This window comes from Aquila chrysaetos, chromosome 13, assembly GCF_900496995.4.
Source record: "Aquila chrysaetos chrysaetos chromosome 13, bAquChr1.4, whole genome shotgun sequence".
Lineage (NCBI taxonomy): Eukaryota > Metazoa > Chordata > Aves > Accipitriformes > Accipitridae > Aquila > Aquila chrysaetos.
In genome coordinates, this window is record NC_044016.1 from 927,402 (window position 1) to 942,446 (window position 15,045).

General features: G+C 44.7%; 1 protein-coding gene across 1 annotated transcript in view; it reads right to left on the reverse strand.

Annotated features, from left to right (window-relative positions):
* Positions 1–768: 768 nt before the first annotated feature.
* SYNDIG1 (synapse differentiation inducing 1) overlaps positions 769–15,045 on the reverse strand; it is an 81,395-nt gene continuing 67,118 nt past the window's right edge. Inside the window, exon 4 of the mRNA XM_030036097.2 lies at positions 769–2,540. Coding sequence (XP_029891957.1) covers positions 2,382–2,540 — 159 coding nt within the window. The 3' untranslated portion in view covers positions 769–2,381. The remainder of the gene's footprint in view (positions 2,541–15,045) is intronic.

Below are 15,045 nucleotides of genomic sequence, written 5' to 3' on the forward strand. Positions count from 1 at the left end.
GGGGCTTTTGCTGCTAGTCGATCCCTTATAGTCAGACAAGTCTAGCAACACTTCACCCTTAAAAACAACCTAGAAAGAAAATTCCCGTTTTTCCTGAATGGGAAGAACAGTTTGAAATGGGGCAAATGTGCACCAAAGTGGTCACAGCTGCCTGATTTCCAGGGGGAACTGAGGCAAGGACTGCAACACGCATCGCAGGTTGGTTTTTAAAGCCACGACACACTGCTTTGGAGAGCCTGCTGTAAGCATCATAGCTGGAAACCCCGTGCATCCTCTTGGAAGAATAAGGAGGCAGCAGATCGTGCTCTTGTGCCTCACCTACCCAAACCCAGATACTGCCCATTGGGGCAAATACAGAGTGGGGACTCTAACTTGCCCAGTCACCACTGCCTTGCTTCAAAGGGAAGAGGCTTCCATGGCAGTTGCTAGAAAAAAAGGTTAAAGGGGAAGAACCACAGGATTGACTTTACCTTAATATGGCAACTTGGCCAAAAAACTGCATTTACTGGGACCTCAACTTTAGCAGTGGCTGAGAATGGGTGAAGATGACTAGAAGTACATTGCTAGTCTCCAGGCTTAGTTTGAAGCCCAACAAATCAATGCAAAAAAGAACTGTCAGTGACTGCAATAGGCTTTTGGGTCCAGGTACAGTATGGGATGGTCCATACGGGTGCTTCTCCAGGTAGCTAAACTCAGGGTACTGGGGCAAGTTTCACTCAGTCTAACGCTTCGTATCCGTCCAAAGAAAGTGTCACACGGAGCATCAGCAGCTGTATACCATGTGTTTTAATAAACTGTATAACTAGCAGAAAAATAGTTTTGGATGTGTTTGTCCTCCTCCCCCCTAAAATAAAAAAAAAGTTAAATTAAAACCAAAATAATGCCAACCCCAAAACAGGAGAAAAAGCTGTCCCAGAGCAAAGCTGACACACAATACAGAGTTGGAAAAAAAGGTCTTTGATGACATTCTTGGGTAAAGAAATTATGTTTGTAAACCACAATGCAGTGAATAATAAAATGCTTATTATTTTGATCAGTTTCTCTCTCTGTATATATATATGTAGATACATATATATCTATGCTGATACACCCTTGGTGGGATGAAATGGTACATCTGTAAGACAAAAAAAAAAAAAAAAAAAAAGCTTGACTGTGGGGAAGGAGTAAAGAAGAAAATAAATGTATCATTTCAGTCAGTGAAATAAGGACAACGCTCAATTCCCTTACAACATACCATTGCGCTGCTTATCGAGGGACATGCTTGTCTCTCCGTTGCTATGCTGTGTCCCTGGTCCAGGGATGAGCTGTGAGCTTGTAATCTGAGTGGTCTCCTTCACTGCTCTGTGTATGAGCAGGACCCCAGAAATGTATGAAGCATTCCTTCCCCTGGTTAATTCCCATGCTTTACCACGATTTTTAATTTAAAATTGATTAGTATTTCAGTTTGCATTTTTTCCCCCAGGTTTCTTGCACTGACTGCTATGCAGGTCTCCACGGTAAGGTGGAGCAACCCAGATAAGCAATATGCCACAGGAATGTGCCGTTATCACAATGTGACTGGATGGAGGAATTAATTTTACAACAGATCCCATGCTACTTCGACCTCACGCTCAGTCTGCGGAGCCAAGTCATGCAGTAACCTCAGCTGTTCTGCATTGGGTGGGCCTGTGGGTCACATCTTAATCCAAAAACAAGGAAAGGAAAGAAAAAATACTTTTTATTTCCTTTTCTCCTCCATGGAAACCTACCCACACAAGAAGAGTAGGCAATACCATTCTACGCTGAGGTCTCTGCTTCACTCTTAGGCAAATGAGTCCTGCGTTCAAAAAAAAAAGAAAACATATTCTTCCTCCTGTTGTTATATTGCTCTTTCAGAGAACCAGCCACTGTCCATGCTTTCCCAGATCTCAGTGCCGTGCTTAACAAGCAAACTAAGCACAAGCTCATGCTGGCTGCAAAGTTCAGGTCACCAAGAAGGTATTAAGAGAACAGCTCAGTTTGCCAGCTGCTTGTAAACACCATATTGCAAAGAAGGCAAAGGCAAAACACCCCTCTCCAGACCTCCCCCAACTTCCTTCCTTTTCTTTTTTTTTTCTTTTTTCTTTCTGTCTTTTGCTTTCTTTCTCTCTTTCGCTCTTTCTTTCCTTCTTTCTTGTACGGGAGTTCATGAAGAGAAGCAAGACTTGTGCATCACAAATGGTGGAACTACCCCCACCCCAGCCAGCTTCCCACCCTACAGTAATGCACAAGCCCATCTTATCCTGTACCTGCCCCCAGAAGGTGTTTGTCTCTTGATCTTTTTGGAAAATCATGCAGTCTGATCTGCTGGGGAATTCTGCAGTGCAGGCGCCGGGTGGCTGGTTCTCCCCCTTTCCTGAGGCTCATAAATGATTGTTTTTGGACAGATAGGCAATAAGAGCCACGGCCACCCCAACGTAGATGCCAGTTCCGATTGTGATGGACAGGACAGCCAGGAAGAGTGCTCGCCGGGAGCTGGAGCTTGCGTGGTGGAAGTCCCCCTTGGCTACTGCTTTGTTTGTCTGCAAGATATACAACAACAACAACAATGCAATACATTTATTTGTTTCACCTGGAAATGAAGATGTGATGCTCATTTCTTGGCTGAAACACGATCCTGGGATATGACAGTAAACCGGCTGGAAATCAGACACTTTTTTAGTCGAATAAGGTTATTTGCGCAATTAGGATGATGATGGAACCAATGGCCTCTCAGGTGGTACTTTTAAGTGCCTTTAAGCTTAAACATATCCTAGGATTTAATACTATGCATCACGATGACTTCTGAGATGGCTCGGCCTCCCCTGAGAATGTGGACAGATGGGCTGTGAGTCAAGGGTCTGCCATGTCCCCTCCAGACACAGCTACGATCCTGCTTCTGGGAGATGGCTGGATTCCAGCCTGGCTGGGAAAGGTAGCAAGGGAAAAGCCCTCTAAAACTGCCACTTGCACAAAAAAGTTCTTCCAAGTCAGCTGAAATGGTCGGTCTGTTCTTACCTTGACAAGGGCAAGAGGGGCTGAATTTTCCCTTCCAGTGCAGTGCTTTTGAGCAAACTGACTAGGTGGAACGACTGGCCCAGGTTCACCACCACGGAGAGGCCAGGTACCACCAGTTACCTTTCATCCACTTTAGGCCTCAGCTTTAGTGCAGGACAAACACCTTGGAAACCAGAGCTAGTAGACACTCTTTTAGCCTTGATTCAGATGAACACTTAGGCATCCAAGCAGGGCAGTTCCCTTGATTATCAAGGGGACCGTGGACACGCTTAAGTGCTACTCTGAAGTAGGGCCATTGGTGTTTGAGCCACGTTCTTCTCTCTTGGGGGTGGTGCATTCAGCTCGATGTGTCAGCTGGAAGAGAAGTTTCTATTTTGATGGTGTTAAAGTGGCCGTTGTGTCTCTTGCTATGGTTCCCAGTGGCTCAGAAGACCAATCCAAAGCTCTGGTAATTTTATCACGTCTTCTGTGTAGCTTTGAGTACTCAAGCAGGTGCCTTGAGTTCAACCTGATCAGCTGGAGTTCCCAAAGTTATTTGTCAGGCATTTTGGCTTGAGCACAATCAACCTCACAAAGTTACAGCTTGTTAGTACAGCTGTCAATAATGAACACAGAAAGCAGAATCACAGCTGTCTGGGGATTGTCTCCTGTAATGATCCCACAGTCACACTCACATCAACCGAATGGCCACTGCAGAGAGCTACATCTGGAGTTTGAGAAGTATTCAAATATCGGTTCTTCTAACACATCCTTCCAGATGCCTTCGAGTCCAGGACCCAAGACAAAAGCAACATCCCTGCTCAACACAGGCAAAGGAAAGCTAAAATTGGCCAGGACTGATCTACCCATTGACAAGACCAACTAATGCCATTTCAGTGGGTCTCAGTCTTGCAGCGTGATGAAGGGAGGACATCATCTTTATAGACCATGGTGTGATATCAGCAGGGTCACCCGGCAAGCAATAACAGATCTGTCACCTACAAAAAAAGGTCTTGTAGAAGCATGTGAGCTGCATAAGTTCTGAGACAGTCTTTGTTCCCTCATTAAAATGAGTGAGGAATTCGTAATGCTTTAATTGTATTTCTCCACAATGCTGTATTTGCTGGGACGCTTTCTGCTTCAGTGTCATCTATTGCTCTATTTTTGTCTTTTTTTTTTTTACTATCTTGCTACTCAGAGCAATTTACAGCAGCCAAATGACAAGCTTCCACGCTTTAAAAAAGGCTTCTGGCCTTTCTGTCAATGACTTTATTAGGAGAACCGTCTCTTCTCATTCATCAACCTAATTTTTTAAGCATAATGCCTTATAAATGTTTCAGGCAGAAAAAATGTCAAACAATACATATTAAAAAAGAAAAGAGACTAGGCTGCAGGCGGGAGGAAAATGATCATTTCAAAACAGCAACATATAAACAACTCCCAGGTTTACACCTAGTGTCACGTCCGTTCGTTTAGATGGAAAAGGCATCCTACTCACTTTGCAAAGGATGTCTGGCCAGGCGTCTCAGCAGGGTGACCAGGGATTTCATGAGCTTCTTGTCTGGGACCTCCAAACACTCAAAAGAAGAGCCCTTTCCAGAAAAATACCAGGGGCTTTGCGGATCATGGACATATTTGTTAGGGTCACTTAAAAGTCTTGGCAAGGAAAGCAGAGAAAACTTTAGAAAGAGTTGGTCATTCAGTTCTCCTCAAAGATTTTCTTTAAGCATCTGCTATCCATCACAGCATTAATAAAAGGATTGAAGAGAGAGGCTCCTATTCACTGAAGTTAGGTTGGATTTGTCAGGTGAAGGTAAATGCACAGCACTGAAGCTATTTGAGCTTTTGGATAAACTGACATAAACAGTTTCAACCCCCCAAATGGAGCGAAAATTTGAAAATGCTGGAACATTTCAATTTGACATTTCTGAAATGTCGCGTTATGTTATGGAAAATTCTGCAACATTTGGGGTTGACCTCTTTGAAATGAAACTTTGTACCATTTCAAAACAGTATTTTTTTCACTTAAAAAATAGATGGAAACTCAAAGGGAAAAGAAACCATTAACCAAAATGTCAAATAATCTGAAATCTTGACAGTATGTCTTGATTGGATTCAATAAGAGGTCGGATCTACCCAAAATGATGTGTTGAGTGACCCAAAGGGATTCAGAAGGCTGATTTGTCAAGCACTAATAGCCCTTTTTCTGATAGGATCTTCAACCTAGCGACAAAGCTGATCACAAAGAACAGCTTTTTTTCTTGATGAGCTCTTTGAGGACAGCCCTGACCTTTGTGAAAGGATAGGACCTATGGTGCAAATTCAGCTTCTTGTTAAAATGTTCAGCCCAGCCAAAACCAGGTGTCTTGTATTAGTCACATGCTGCCATAGAGTTGCCGAATTTTGCAGCTCCTGTCATTATGATATAGCTTGATTTTGCTTGGGGAACAGGCCTGCGCTTTCACAGAAGTTCTAGTTTCTGACAAATGACCTAATCTGAGTGTGTTTGTATTTTCTTTTAACTTAATGCATATTTTGTGACTTAGCAAAATCAAATCCCTCCTATATTGAATTCTGAATGTAGAGTGCATTGGTAAGCGCATATGGGAAAGACAATCTTATGTTCCTCCTTTATTCCATTCAGAAAGGTTTCCACTGAAATAGAGAAATCATCAACACAGAAACCATCCTCCATCAGTGTAAGACTAGTCTGAAAGGATTTGCTTATCCCTAAGAAAATTCTTTGTTGCTATTCCCTAATTAGTAAAACCATCCCATTACTCCCCAGTGTCACTGTATGCAAATTACAACACTTCTGCAGGTTTAAGCTAAACAGATCTGGAAAATAGTTATTACACAAAATGCAATTGAGGACAATTTTAATAGGTTAGCATCTGGCAACTAATAAGCATTTTTTCTTGATTTTTTTTTTTTTAAACAGGGATCAGATCTTTGGTATCTCTGTGCACTTTGAGGAAGTCCCTTGGTTTTGGTACCCATCCAAGAGCTTATGACCCAGCCCATTTGATATCTGACCCGGAGAAGCGACAGTCTGTTTGGGGGCTTCCACGCCAGGGATGCCTGTGCTCTAGCAAGCACCACGTAGGAAATGAGAACAAGAAACGCCTTGTGTAGATCAGCGAGCCCAGTCAGACCCAGTCTCACCAGCTTTTCCTTGATGTGGTAGAAAAGGTGAAAAAAATGGTCATTAAACCCCAAAAGAAGCCAAGCCATCTAAACGCAGATAGTGGTCAGGCTGTTCACTTGTCGTCTTAGTGTCTGTACCTTGGGTACTGTTAGCTGAAAGATAAAACTTGTCTACTTAGAGAGACTGGCCACGTAAGCCCACAATCAAACACCGCAGACAGACAAGCAGATGCAGTGATTCAAGTCTCCAGAGCCAAAAAAGGTACATGTACAGAGAGCGGTATCTGTTGCGGACCCCTGGCAATTGCTGCCAGCTACAACACTGGGACCTCGGACATCAAAACAAACTCAGTCTTCGTTTTCGACACATGTTTTTAGGTCAAACGAGAAATGTTTTCACAATGCCACTGCGGTTAAAATTCTTCGGAAAAAAAAATCTATTTTAGCTAATTTAAAAAAAAAAAAAAATGTATCGCAGATAAAAACATTGAGTAAGGAAAATACCCCACCAAATTTTGGGTAAAAATGAGGTCACCTTTATGGTGGGCTAGTCTGCAAACTAGTGCAAGGCAGGATGTGTTAGACTGATGCTGTCTCCACTTTCACTAAACAGCCCCATCCTGTGATGGACATGCTCTGTGCAGCCCTGGGTGCCACAGTCTACGCAGAAGCCTTGCCTGAGATGACAAATCCCTGCATCCATCCAGTATTTCTGCTCAATTAGAGGTGGGGATGGGGTAACACACACCACCAGTGCCCTTGCCAAGCCCCTGGGGCTGATGTGCCAAATGGTACAAAGGCACTGTTTGTCCAGACATCCATATCCAGCCTGGAAATGGATTTCTGTGAGCTCCTCTTCGCAGACTGAGCTCTGAACTCACAAAGGCAATATTTGCTTTTATTACTTCTTTGCCCTGAAAAGCAAAGCCCCATCTATGAATATTACTGGGCTGAATACTTAGCTGGTATTAACTGGCCTATCATGCTTGACTCTGGAGGGTAACGCAGCCAGGACTGGTGCAAGAATGAAGATCCAAATGCCCTCCTAAAAAAGGGCTTTATTCACTACAGCCTCTCCAAGCTAAATGCCTTAAATTAAGTAGTAAGGAATACAAACAGCTATTCTAATGGGCTTAAAAGTGGCTGCAGAAGTAAGAACTTTTCCTAATCGGAATTACATTATCTGTGGAGCTTTACGGTACTTCTACCCACTCGCTTCTTCCCTTCCCTGGCAAGACTGTGGCTGGCAGCCAGATGATTGATGAACCAATTAAATACAGTCTTTGGGCAGCAGCGGGACCAACAGGTTTGATAAACAGAACAGGGGACAAGTGCAAGACATGGGATGAATTATGAGTGGGGGATAATTCATTGCATAGCACCAGGCAAGTTCCCTCACTGCACAGCCAGAAGATGAGATACTTTTCTTGCAAAAGGTTTTTGTCCCTGGACTACCCCTGCCTCTTTGTTTTCCCTTGGTCTGTGTCCTCTGGATGCCCAGATATGACTATCAACTTGCCAGCTACTGGCACAGGTTGTGATGAAGGCTGGGTACTCCAAAGCTGAGAACAGGAGCTTAAGCTAATAGCAGCCTGCAATCAATCCTCTCTTTAGAGGCTTCAGAAGTAAGCCAGGAAAGTGAGGAGGGGCAGGGGAAGAAGGGCTAAGGAGATCTGGAAGGTTTATCTTACTTTGTTTAGCTAACAAAACGAATGTCTTGTTGTTTAGAAACACTTTCAAGGAACTTCCCTGGAGTTTCCACTTGAGCTTCTGCAAAACATATTCATCATGTCTCTGGGCTGCATGTTTTATAGGCTGAGAGAAGATGAATACTGTACCTCCACAGCTGCAAGGCCAAAAAATTCTGCTGCATCCCACAGTGACTCATATATCATACTCACAAAATACCTTCTGGTACGCTGTATCTGGAAACAAGAAACACATTGATCACAATTATTAATCCTGCCTCGTCTCCCTGAGGCTGGAGAGCAGGAATGGCTCCATGTAGGAAGAGAAGAGGGTATCCTGACCCCTTTGGTCAGGTGATGGGAAGATTTCTTTTCATTTCACGGGAAGAAATAGCCAGCAGGGATGCACAGGCTCCATGCAGCCACTGGCCAGACCCTGAGCCTTACTTCTTCAAGTGGCGTGCAAAAAAATGGCACAGAATGAGGAGAATTCCTACAGAAAATGCTTACTTCTTCTATCTTTCCTCTAGTCAAAAGCTGTGGCTACTGTTTCCGACTTGCCCAACTTGTACTTCTGCTGATCTGAAATTTCTGGGCAATATCTTCCACCTTCAGGCTTACACCACATATTTTCACTGACAGTGAGAAAGACTCTGGAGTCTTTGCTAAAGATACAGATGGGGAAAAGAGTGAAGTCAGGATTTGCCTCTGGACCATGAATGACAGCAGGGAGGTGCCAGTCAAAGGGGAAAGCATGGGGCTGGCAGACACCTGGCATAGGGGTTGGGACGTGGCAGGAAAGTTTTCAGTCCTGAAGAGAGCATCAAAGGGACTATGGAGTCCCTTCAAACAGCTCCATGGGCAGAAATGGTGAGCTAAATAAATGACAAATGGTTCTTTGCTCTGTCAGGCATTTGCAAATTCCATTATGCCCATAGTATAATAGAAAATTTGGCCTGTGGCAACTTGCCTTTCAGGTACCAAAGAGCTCTTCTGGAGGTTTCCATCATTTCTGCTGGGAAGTTGGCCCAGGAAATGGACGTGAGTCCCAAGCAGACATTCCCTGTCTGGAACTTACTGTGGAAACAGTGGGGAGCAGGCATCACCTGAAATGCAGGCACTTCTAAACAGATGCACAAACCTCCCAGACCCAATGCTGCACTTAATCTCTACTGATGCTTAAGTTTCTTTTCCTCTTCAAAGGAAGGCATCCAACCTCGTCTAATCTAGCCTTCGGACTGCAGCGTCCAAAACCAATTGCTGGATCATCTTTGGGAAATTCCCATCCATGCTCCACTGTTGATAGGTAGAGACTAGATAACTTGCTTGGGATTGATGTCTTTCTTTCAGTGAGGGATCAACCACACCCTGAGCATTTAGAAGATAAAAAGCATAAGGTCTTGACCATATCCTGCTCTGTCACTGTCTGGTAGCACTGAGATCCAGTTGGGATGGCTGATAAGGACCATGAGACAGTAAATGCCTAACGCACATGGAACTTCCCCTGGGGTAATGCTGAGATCCTATGAGTACTTGGGTAGCAGTGACAAAAGGATGATACAGGGACGTCACCAGAGTTTCATTAACACACGGAGAGGGGATAAACTGGCATATGCAACTGCTGCTGCTGCTTTGCTTGAGGCTCTTGCCAGATGTCCCAAGTGCTCTGCGGCACCTCAGAGTGACAAAACAAAATCCCGTGAAAAATCTTATCCCTGAAGGATTTCTTTCAACAATGAATCCTCATTCTAGTAAATAGGCTTCTGCCCTCAGTGGCCAGAGCATAGCAGTGTGGAATGTGAGTCCATCGCAGCGGCCACTTGCTGCTTCCCATCAGCAGCCCCTCTGACCCTCCTCACCCCCTTCCTCCCCATGGCTGCTCAGCAAGGCAGTGAAAGAAACAACGGGCTCATCACGGTGGAGTTAGGAACAGCCACCTGTGTGAAGGCAGTGAGAAAGGACAGGCTGGTGGCCATCCTGCATCTGGAGTAGTCTCTTGTATTGCACTTCAAGTCCGTGGGTAGTTTAACCTGACCTTTGTCCATCCAGCCCTCCAAGTGGCATTTCCTTCTTTGTGAGCGTCACCTTCTTTGTCCTGCAATAGCATATGAACTCCCAGCCTTGACAAAATCCTACCAAGCTCCTGAACGATGATGTGGCAGGTGAAAACAATTGGCCTGAATAACGGGATTTCTACTGCCACCAAATTAAATGATGCTGTGTTGGTGGAAGGGGAGGTACTGGGGGCAATATTTATTCCTGGAAATCCATGAAAGGCTCAGCAGAAGAGAGTGTGAATGAGGAGAAGAGGTTGTAAATGGAGACCAGCATGAGTCTGCTGCTTCTGCATGATCAACTTTCATAACATCTGAGTTTCAGCCATTGGATCATTTTGGTATCAATGTTTTCTGCTGGAATTTGAAAATATGACGTAGGCGAGGACGTGATTCAGCCCCCGGCTGGTGCTGCCTGTGGTGTTTGATTGTGTATTCAAGTGCAGATAAAACTATAAATGTCCGAATGAGATTTTGACACTTGGAAAAACAAGAGCATAATAATGAGAACAGCAGGCGTAAAAGGCCTGAATGAGCAGAATGCAGAGAGACGTTTTTAGACAAGCTCCACAGCAACAGCAGTTCATTTGATTGCACTTGAGAGAATGAGACCTCAGCCTGTGATACGAGGGCAATTCTGTTTTTCTGGCATATACAGGAATTTGAATGTTTATGGTAAAGAATATGATTTGCCCCCTTTGCTTTGCTTCTAGCCCTTAAGCAGATGTTGCCATTTTGTGATGAAAGAGAAGAAAATTTGGGAAAGGTGACATGTGGTGAAGCCTAGTTTCGTTTACGCACACACAGACGTGCCCACACAGACTTACACACAGCTGACATGGGTTTGTGTCCACATACATAGACATATACATGATCTGCCTATAGGTTGGTACCACTTAAGTTTATCAACCAATTGTTAGTGACCAATTCAGTCCCAAGGGGCTCCTTTATTTTTCCCATTTAGATGGCTGTTTGTTTCGTCTTTGTTTGAAGACACGGAGTTTAAAATGTGAGCATAACTCAGGAAGGGAAATCTGGAAGTGATTCCTATTTTTTGGATTCCATTTTGTGAGTGGCAAGAAGTTGTCCTCAGCTCAGGGGACATCACAAGGTACTTTTTGCTCCTGGTGCCCCTACACCTGTCGCAGGATCTGTATTGGGACTGACTGGACAGTGCCACAGATGAGTCTGCATTTCGGGACTGTTAGAGACTCTTGATATTGCATCTGGTGTGTGGTCAGCCACAGAGGTCACCAAGAGGCTGTGGAGTCTAAATCCCTGAAGTTATTCAAAACCCCACTGGACGTGGTCCTGAGTAACCTGCTCTACCTGACCTTGCTTGAGCAGGGAGGATGGTCTAGATGACCTCCAGAGGTCACTTCCAATTTCAACCATTCTGTGATCCTGTGAAGACTTGACAGTTGTACAAAATTGTGCAAGGTGTTATTCAACTGTCGATTTGTATATACACAAATATGCTTGAAGAAATTTCTCTCTCTGTTTCACAGGCAAAAGCAGGGCTTTTAAAGCCCTGTGATGACTCTGTTAAGGCTCTGCTTAAGGACCTGCTGGAGATAGGTTTTCGAAAAAGCTGCATTCATAATCTTTCTACCTCTATCTTGTTATGTAAGGTTGGTGTAGAGGGTGGATTCCCTCTGTCCACATCCAACCCTACTGCTCTGTGACACTCCAACTCCATTGGTATCAAGGTGGAGCGTGTGGTCCCAACCTGGGTGGCTGTGGATCTCAGCCCTCACCGATGGGACCTTTTCTGTCCATGAGGAGGGCCACATGACCCCACACCAAGCCACGTGGGTATGTATCTCATGTGGAGCGGTGGCATCAACCCCCAGCTCCAAGTTGGGGGCTCATCATTTTGGCCCAATTTGCTATCTCTTGGGGTATATGAGCCGGCCGTTATGCGGTACCGTTGCAATTCAAAATGTCCACAGTACCAAGCAAGAGGAACGTGGTAAGGCACCAGCTCTGTGCCATTTGGTGTGACCTGTCTTTGTTTTGCTCTGGTTCCTTCTAACTGCTTGTGGTCCTCCTCCTCATTTGTGATGGGAGGAAGACCACGTCAGTGGGTACTTTACACTCACTGCAGTGGCCCTGCTCTCTCTTCCCTCCAACAAGTCATGCAGCAGAGGAAAGGGTAGAAGATGCTGCCCAGTGCTGCCAGAGGGGATCTCAGCTCTGAACCCCCACCTGCTGCCCTGGGAACAGACAAGAAAGGGGTGGTGGGACAGGGAGGTGATGGGGGTTTCTTCCTTGGGCACCTTGAGCCACAGTTTGGGGAGGACAAGAATGGGGAAAGAGAGTCACAGGCTGTGCAGGTTTGAAAGTGTCTCTGGCATGGTTTCTCCTCCTGACAGGAAGAGATTTGGTCAGAGAACGAGTTCCTCGAGTTCTGAACTCTCAATTTTCACACCTGCAGGTGCCCCTATTTGAGTTGAAACTGTATCTCTGGGGTTTAAGTGAATTACACAATCTCCTATCTAACAGGCCATTAATGATTTTTGAGATGAGATAAGATTAACTCTTGAGGTAAAATTCACTCATTTGTTGATATCAGTAGCTTTCTCAGCTTTGTATTACAATCACCCATGATTTCTCTACATGTAATCTGTGTTACACTGTTCTTTATCTACTCCCAATCGCATGTGTTGAGGATATTCAGAGTAGCAGTTTCTGATTTGTTGTTGGCAGAGTCTGGTTTCTTTAGGACAGTTTTTTGTCCCAGCACATGGGGTGGGTACAACATCAGTTACATGGAAGTGTCTCTGGAGGATTGTTCCTTGGGGTACCATTTACCAGACCAGCCTGCAAACTCTGCAATTCCTCTGATCCCCACTGATGCTGTGGTGGCATCTTTCTAGGCAGGAGACCCAATCCAAGCTATTTCTGAGAAACATTTTGACATTTGATATGTTAACTAGTAGGGTAAGAAGTTATCAGGCACTGTGGACTCTGCAGCATCCGACAGTGAATGTGAGGTAACATAATCCTCTTCCTTCAAGGGGCATGCTTACCTTGAATGAACTCAACTTTTTGATAAGGTACTTCAGGCACATGCACAGGGTCACCAAAGATCAAAATGATGAAGATTACCTCTTTCATGTGAGACCCTTTCTCCCCTTTCCATTCCTTCTACTTTCTTGAAGTCCACAAAACCAACAAAACTGGGAACAAAACCCCCAAACTGTATTTCTTCTTGCATCACTTCTTTGTTCTCTTTAAACCTTAATGCTCTTTTCTCCCCCTCTCCTGGAGAGGCAACATAAGTGATGCAACTGGCTTTAGCAGACAGACACGAGGGACTGCGTGACCAGAGGGGTGATTAATATGAAGCAAGAACCCTGCTTCTCTGAGGCGTTCCATGGATTGTGTTGAGTGGATATGAGGAAAATGCCTGACAAGCACATGCTGGGAGAAAATTCTTCTTGAGTTCCCAGCACATTTAATCCAACAGAAAAAATCTTGTGGGCAAGCAGAGTCACAGACTGTGTGTTTTTTCACATACCATTTTTTCAGTATGCCAGAAAGTTTAGTGGATTTGCTTTATAACTGGAGACGACAGCAAATAATTAAGAGCCTGATGGTCCTGCAGCACTCTTGCAAGAAGAATAACTTCAGTGGGGATATAGCCCCCTTAGAGTGCCATCTGAATAAAACATCAGGGGGTTGCCTTTAATTTCCATGTGGCCAGGAATGAGGCCAAACTGAAAGAAAGTTTCCTCCCAAAGCCAGTACACCAGGTTCTCTGTTGTTTGGAGACAGTGGAACGATTCATGTTGACCCAATGTGGCTACAGAACAGGGCTCAAAATTACAGTGTTTCTGAGCTTGTAAGGATCCTCTGGAGAGATATCTGTGTCTTTTACATACTTCTCACTGGAAAATGCTATTTTATTGCTAGGACCTACCCACCAAGGTCAGCCCAGTAGGGCTTCTCTGACCTGTGGTGGCTGAGGATTTGCATCTCAGTAGGTAGATGGTAAGGCTTGATATCAAGGAGATTTGGAAGTCTAGCCTTGCTTGTGCTGGGGAGTGCTCCAGATGAGCAGGGACAGAGCATACCGTTGCATGGAGCTTGGATCACTTGCTGGCATTAACCAATGTCTCTCCAACCTCTCCATTCTTCACTCTGGCCCCTTGGTTTGATTTAAATTAAAGAATATTGCCCAGTTTTTATTCAGATTCTTAAATCAGCCAAACCGCCTTCATGTAAAAACAGGGAAACGGAGGCAGGGAGGGAGAAGTGGGGTGATCCTGCAAGGAAAGGCAGAAGCTGCAGCAAACTCAGGTTCCTGATAGGTATCCCTATGCCACTGAACTTCTTTTATTTTAACAGCAATCAGAAAGAAATGTAACTAAATCACAAAGGCTTCAGAGACTGTCTACACAGAAAATTTGCTGGTTTAATTGTATTACTTTAAGAGGCAAATCAGTTTACACTCCCAGAGCTTTTTGTATCAGCCAGCTCTGCAATAAGTTAACTCCTGGAGTACGAATGAGGCTGTCCTTCCCTGCGAAGAAAGATTTTGTTTTTGAAAAGAGACAAGGAGCTTCATTTACGAGCTCCCAGAGGAAAGTGACTCCGAATTAATTTGGGGTCTGCTCCTAAAAGGGTGTATCTGACACAGTGGGAAGTGCTGAAGGGACCCCCCCTTGCAGGAATGCCAGACAGCTTGTGTGTCCGTGGAGCTTGGATGGTGGGGGAGAGCTGCCCAGCATGAGGAATAGGATGGATTGAGCATTCCTCGCCTTCCCCCTTGCTTATCTGGACAGTGAAAGAACTTCATCACCTATGGAAGCCCTATTGCTCTGCTTACTTGATGAGCAAAATTGGCCAATGAATTGAGAAGTTGTCAGTGAGGGCTGATGGACAGATGGACAGGCAGACAGACAATTACAAAGGTCACAAAAGATTAACACAAGCTGCAAATTTCCCTAGCGTACAGGTTATGCGTGTATGGTACCAGCAAGGAAATGCCTAGCCTCGATTTGTTATTGATTGCATTGGGAATGCCCTCGCACATGATAGAGCTGCAAGATAGCTAAATAGCAGTGAGCCATAAATTAAATTCCTGCAAACCACTGACGGTCTGCTTTCCCAAGGGCAAGTAGGAAGTGCCAGGCATGGCCCCACAGAGCCCAGCC